Source organism: Acanthisitta chloris, unplaced genomic scaffold, assembly GCF_000695815.1.
Source record: "Acanthisitta chloris isolate BGI_N310 unplaced genomic scaffold, ASM69581v1 scaffold30765, whole genome shotgun sequence".
NCBI classification, from domain to species: domain Eukaryota; kingdom Metazoa; phylum Chordata; class Aves; order Passeriformes; family Acanthisittidae; genus Acanthisitta; species Acanthisitta chloris.
Window position 1 is genome coordinate 48,652 of NW_008675018.1, and position 7,038 is coordinate 55,689.

Sequence of the window (7,038 nt, forward strand, 5' to 3'; positions counted from 1 at the left end):
CCGGGAGCTTCCAGCTCCTCAAACTGGAAAGTTGTCTGTTACCCTCACTCTGGTCAAGTCTTTGCTTTCATTTCTTATTAGCAATACCAGAACACAAAGTACCCTAGAAACAAATCCACTTTCCTGGCAGCCTGTCAAATCCTTCCCATAGTATATCCTTACTTTATTTTGTTCTTGGTTGGGATTTTTTGCCTTCATTCCCCTAAGGTCCCACTCAAGGAGGAGACAGCTGAGCAGCATACTGGGGAGCTTCAGAGTCAGAGGGAGAGATCCCACTCCCCAAGCTCAAATCATCCCATTCTGCAGGGAAATAACAGCTTCACTTTGATCTGTCTCCATTTCTCCTATTTGCTCTCACTGCCTTCTCTGCTACTGCAAACTTCCTATTTATCTGGTGTAACATCCAATGCCTCCTGTTGGACATGAGTCTGCCATGGGCTGAGTCTGCCAGCAGGAAATACAAGGCTGGCAATGTGGCAGGGCAGGGAAGGAGAAGGGCTGGGCACAGACATCTTATGGGACAGGGACAGGATAAATCTATTCCTATGATGGGCAGATGCATCACACAAATTGGGAGGGGGCACTGGTTCCTGCTACCAGCCTAGGTCAAAAGAGATACTCAAAGGAGGAATAGGGTATAGAAGCTAAGATTGCTGCAATGATCATTCTCCAGATAGGAAAAAAGAAGGGAGTGATTTGTTCCTAATTGAATTTTCTCCATCAGATTGTTCTTCAACTACTACAGGTGCAATTTTCCTTACTGTGCCCCTTCCATGCCACAAACGCTCTGCTTCTGCCCTCTGCTTAAAGCATACGCTTAAAAACTTCCTGGGCTTTCCTTTCCTCATATGAAAGAAGAGAAGGATCAGCCACTGGGCTGGGATGGGAAAACTCTACATTCAATTGCTGCACTTGCTAAAAAATCCCAACATGTTTTTAGGGGAAAAAAAACCCCTTAATCTCTCTGTATCCCAAATTCCCATCAATAAAGCAAAATCAGAGTCCCGTCCCCATTTGAAGTGCTGGGAAGTAAAACTGCAAGTTTGATGTTTAATTTTCATGAGGCCAAGCACACAAAAAATTCTGAGCTAAAAGATAAAAGCAGAATTTTGTGGCTTACAGAGATTCTTTACTGTTGAGAAGATGTTATGAGATCCTTGAGCAAACGGTGCTGTAGAAATATCACATACTGTGGCCGTGCAATGCAATCCGTACTGTAGCTGTGTAATCCATACAAACAGTGGGATTATAGACTCTTCCCTGATTAGGATCTTGCTGGTTAGAGTCTGCAGCTGAGAGATGCATTACAGAAAACCTTATCGGAGAGCAAGGAAGTGAGAAAACATGTGGCTCTGACACTAAGTGAGTCTAACTAAGGCAAACACTGTCTGATTCCTGAGTGAGTCATAGTTTGGGTTTTACCCTTTGAGAAGTTCCTCATTTTAGCTAAGAAAAGTTCTCTGAGTTTCTCCAAACCTACAAGAAGTCACCAAGGAAGAACTGAAAAACAAACTTAAAATCTAATGCAAGTACATTCTATGAAGGAAAAAAACCTCTGTGTGTTTTGTTGAAGACAAGGACAAGGTCCTGAGCAGCCTGATAGTAAAGTCCAAGTTTGCCCTGCCTCGCACAGGGGATGGCTGACATGACCTTCTGAGGTGCCTTCAAAACTAAATTATTCTGTGGTTTTAAACCAAGCAAAATTGCTTAGCTTGGACCAGTGTTTTCTTTTGAACAGCATCCATGCAATGTAAAATAAACAATTAATCATTCACTATCATGCCAGGCAGAGGCCAAGCATGTTTCACACACATACCCCTCCCTGGCACTCTCCAGCGGCGACTGGTGGTGATGTGGACTGGGAAGAGCAGAGTCGAGTGGAAGGTGTCTTGAAGGGATGTCATGAGGAGGCGGCGGCAGCACACCTGGTGAGGGGCCGTTGTGGTTAGTGCTGGAACCACTGTACATGCCTGTGAACACAGCATTTTGCACAATAAAATAAGCAAGGAAGCATTCAAGTAAGTCCTGGAGAGACCCCAGCTCCTTCCCTATTCTCCCACCCCAAGACACAACCTGTGCGTCAGTGCACACAGCCGTGGCTGGAACGGCACGCAGAGCTGTGCCATGGTATTTTGACATGTGTGTCTTCCCTCCAGCCCTCTCAGGTGGTCCAGGTGTTCCTTGCTCTGACTGCAGAGCTGTGAGCACTCAGGCTCCTGACAGCCAGCAGGGCTTGGCAGGACTCTCACCCTGCCTTTCCCATACTTGTGAGTGAGAACCTGCAGCACGATGGAGCTCACACAGACAGCAGAGTGAACCATGGTACCTTGCTGACATCATATCATACACTAAACTTGAAGCACTGTGTTTGCATAAGGGGAACCAGGACCTGGGGTTTTGCTGATATCACTTTAAACTTTTTTATTTGACTCTCCATGAGTATGCTGCTGGACAACCCAGACCATTTGAAAATATCACATATTGATAGAAATGAAACCCAAATAAATTAAATGCAAAGAGGAACAAGGAGAAAATTTTAATAAGGCCATAAACCCCAGAAGGTTTACTAGTACACATAGGTACTGGTGTGTGGCTGTTCCATTTCTGGGAGCTCTGACTATTCTCTACCATGGTAGTCAGGCACCAATAGCCAAGTAAGTGTCTATCATGCCCTCAAGCACACCCTTTGTTGAGGAAGCTTTGTCCAGGTGGATTAAGATGTTGGGATTAAGTTTATCACACAGTGTCCCTTCTAAAGAGTAGCATGCACTAACTCAGGCTACCTGGGGTCAGGGCCTTCACACTGACTGTGGTGTGAAGGCTGCACTGAGGGCATATCTCTGTAATGACAGACATGAAAAGTGCTTGCTGCATGGAGTGTGCAGTGCAGGGGTAAAGGGACTGACTCCTAGTAAATGCAATTCTCAGAAAGGTCTAATCCTTTTTGTCTCAGTTTCTCTGCCTCTCTCGTCTTCAAGTTTACCTATAACACATCTCCCACAGTTTTGTCCCACCCTCCCAGGGAATGTGCACTAGACCAGCCACTCTGTGGGCAGCAAGTGATGTTTATCAGCTCCCAGTGTCCAGCTACAGAGCACAGGAGACCTCACAACCCCCAAGTTTCTTTGCCTTCTCTCCTCCTGTAGCATTCGTCTGTCCTCTCCCACTCAGTGTGTGCAGAGCTGCACACTGAGGAGGACAGAGCCATGTGTCAGCTGTGCTTGGCCGTGTCCCGTGACACTGACAGGGTTCTGGACAGCACTCCTCCCAAGCCCTCACAGTGGCATGGAACAAGCAGAAGGCAACATGAAAATCTGGAGCTGTGGGGAATGTGTGACAGCCCTCGGGGTGGAAAACCAACGGCTGAATGTCAGCATCTGTTTCTGTGTGTGATTGAAGAGCAGAACCACTAAGGCAAGATTCCAGCCACCTTTGTCAGGGACTTCAGATGAGTCAAAAACCCCTCGTGAACAATGAGTCCTCGGCTGCTGACAGATCTAAAGCAACAAAAATGAACCACATCATCTCTGTTTCCCTCTAGACAGAACATTTGTCAACCAGTCAGTGAAACCAACTTGCTTTCTGCACTGCACACCAGACAGAAGGGGCTTTAAGAAGTCAGATGTTCACAGGTGATGTGAGGATTTATTTGTCAAAGCCTCCTCTGACAACAGTAAGTCAGTAGTTAGGATGCTACATTGTGAAAATGCTCTTTTTCCACTGGTGCCTTCAGTCCATTTTGTAATACAACAGTTCCCACTTCCCCCAGATCCTCACTGTTCATACATTCATTATCAGGCTTGGAAGATGAGCCAAATACCAGTTGGACCTTGACTGTTCAGTGTCACTTCACACTTCAGCTGTATTTCCTATACAACCAGTTCAGGTATATTGGCAGCATAGCCTGGAGGAAAATGCTGAACCTAAACCAAGCTGTTGATGCTCTCTAAGGCTCACAGATTATTGCCAGTCCCTGTCAATAACTTGCACAAAAAGCTCAAAAGCCCTCAAAAAGTAGTTTGGTATACACACTCAATGTTCCCTTTCAATCCCAGCCCTGAACAAGTTCATGAATGTTTCAGACATCTCTCCTGGCCCATTCCTTACTGTCTCAGCTACTGAGGATAGTTCAATTCTTTGCTTGAAGTGGATGAGAAAGACAGAGTAGCCAAGTACCTAGGATCAGAATACTCCTCTAGGGAAGCAAGAAAATGTTAAAAAAACCAGCCCACAGCTCTATGTCCAGCAGCCAAGTCCTACATGATCCCATGCACTTAAACCCAACCCATCAGAAAATCAAATGGAACCAGAATCCCTGTCACCCTGAGTTTGTCATACCCAGCCCACTATGCAGAGGAGTTTACCCATCTGTGGAACTACTGGGGTGGACACCCATTGCCCACTGTTGGGCTTGAAGAGTTGTCTAGCTCTGGCTCCTAGATAAAGCAGGACTTCTTCCATTTACCCTGAGTTTTTCATCTACCTCCATTAGTAGTCTACCTACATACAGTCACCTACCTACATTAGCCATCTATCTCCATAGAGCAGTCTTCCATCTACCTACACCTTTTGACTTGCTGATCACACTTGCTCTGGAAAAGGTCCCTGCTTGGAGCATACGTGTGCTGAGGCTTGCAGGGTTTGTTCATCAGTGAGTTCTCATCTTCTTGCATATTCATGCACCATCCACTCGCACTCAGTTTGACACATGGTGTCTCTTGTCCCCCACATCCCTCCAACCCCATCCACACTGCAGTTTGTGCTGCCTCACCCCAGCTCCTCTGACACTGACAGCCCCTTTCCATGGCACTACTGGATGTCAGGGCATTTGTCCCCAGACCCTCTGAGACACTACACGTGTGCTGCCTGCTGCCAAGCAGCATGTGTCCCAGCTGAGCCAGTGGGAACACTGATTTTGGGAGCTACTCTCTGTTTTCCAATTGTCACAATTCATGAAACGTGTCAGAACACAATTATCTTTGAGGCATTTGTCATATGTGGTTGAGCTTGGCTAATGGATTAAAAAAGTGCTGTGGGGATGGGGATTGACATGTGGACAGAGAGGCCAGTGAAAGGATTATATAAGCCTTGCTTCCAAAGGAAATGGGCTTAAAGATCCTGCTTTGTGCAGTGCATGTCCCTTGGCTGGTGGGGGGAACGGGTGAGCTCTGAGACTGCTCTGGCATCAGACACAGGGATGTGTGCTCCTGGGCTTGGGGTGAGGCTCTGAGCCTGCACAGCCTGCCATTTGGATGGGGGCTGCATCCTACCATTTGGATGAGGTCTGCATCCACCCCTGAAGCTTCTGGATGGTGAGAAAACTGAAACATGAGCCAACATAGACAAAGAATCAACCCAATTGTTCACTTGCTCCACTCACATGGGGTGCCTGCCTGTAATTAAAGAGCACTTTGAAGGCCATGTGGCACACACAATGGAAGATGGGATTTACTACGAGATTCTTCGTGCATCTGCAATGAGACATTAGTCATTTCTGTTGAGTCATTGAGAACCAAACTGGTACTTATTTAAAGTCAAAAGCTATTTGTCTTACACAAGGGCTCCAGCAGAACATTTCCTTTACCTCCTTCAAGGGACAGAACTTTCTCTGGCCATGGCCACTGTGCCTGGTGCCCTCTACCATCAGCTATCCTAATCCGTCAGCTATCAGCCAGTTATGCCACTACTGGAATTAATTTTGACATAGTTTTATTCCATACTTAAGGCACTCAAATTTTGGAGCTGTTGTCATTCAGATTCCATGACTACTCAATGATATGTTCATGGCTGTGAAGCCCAAAGATGGAGCTTTTAGAAGGAAATATTGGCAGTGGTGTCCATCAGGAAAGAGAGTGAACTGCCTTGTTTGGGAAAGCAGGAGACATTTGCTGATATGGGGTGTACAAGGTCCTTCCCACTGCCAAGCCCTAATGGAAAGGAAGAGTTTGAGCCAAGGGAAATGCTGTCTCTGCTGTGTGAATCCCTTTGTCTAGGAAACCAGGTGCCTCTACAGTGGAAGAAGTCAAAGGACAAAGAACAGTTGCTAATTTAGTCTCAAGATCATTTTCGATACTTCCAAAATTTCATTCCTTTTACAGTTTTTCTTCCTTTTTTTTACCACATTGGATTGTAATATTCTGAGTACCTGAAATCACACAAAAGCCCTTGGAATCTGTTGTGAATGATTCCTGGAAGTGTAGCCCATACCAGGCCGGTGCACCTTGGGCCTCTTCACGCATTGACCATCTCAGCTTGTAAATATAAGTCATCAATCAGTATTTTAAATGGTTTGGCCTTTAACCTTAACATCTGTGGCCAAAACAGTGCTCTGAGCGTCTGTGACTAGAAGCCTTTTTCCCCTCCAACTTTATGCTGAAACCAGAAAAACAATAATAAAACATGCCCAGAGAAAATGTCTGAGTGGGACTAACACCTTGGAGACACTTCCTTTGCAGGGAAGGTGATATGAGCTCTCAGGCACAGCCAGAGTTGAATGTGTGCAGCCATGAGGCATCTTAGCTATGAGGAGGGAAAAAGGAGGAAGATCTCAGCAAACAATGGGCTCCTCTGACTGCAGAAACATTCTTCTGCTCACTGTCTTACCCAGTCCCAAGCACAAACCTGCTTTGAAGTCAGACACAAGGGATGGGAGCTTTTTTAATATTTCATTTTTCTGTGATGGGCTTTCATCCCTGACATATTTAAAATGTGCTTTAACTTGGAGAAAGACAAAACTGAAATTCTCCAGGAATCCAAGTGATCCCTAAAGCCCAGAGCTCTGCACATTAATAATGTGGTTTCTTTGAAAAAAAACCCAACACAAAACCTAAACTCAAAACAAAAACCCAAACCATGAACAATTTCATATTTCATGTGGAGTCAAGAGAACATCATATACTGTATTTATCCCTGTATATTCTCTGTATTTATCCTTGTATATCCTATGCACAGTATTATAGCTGATTTCTCCAAAAATATTGCCTCTGCTTATTTGAAAGAGCAAATGTACAATCACTGCAGACTATAGGTGGCAGCAGG

At 45.4% G+C, this 7,038-nt stretch overlaps 1 protein-coding gene across 1 annotated transcript in view; it reads right to left on the reverse strand.

The window, feature by feature from the left end:
• The window catches only part of GLIS1 (GLIS family zinc finger 1), a gene marked incomplete at its 5' end in the record, with an annotated part of 107,010 nt that overhangs the window by 22,409 nt on the left and 77,563 nt on the right, over window positions 1-7,038 (reverse strand). Inside the window, one exon of the mRNA XM_009075539.1 lies at window positions 1,817-1,970. Within this exon, the coding sequence (XP_009073787.1) occupies window positions 1,817-1,970 (154 nt within the window). The remainder of the gene's footprint in view (window positions 1-1,816; window positions 1,971-7,038) is intronic.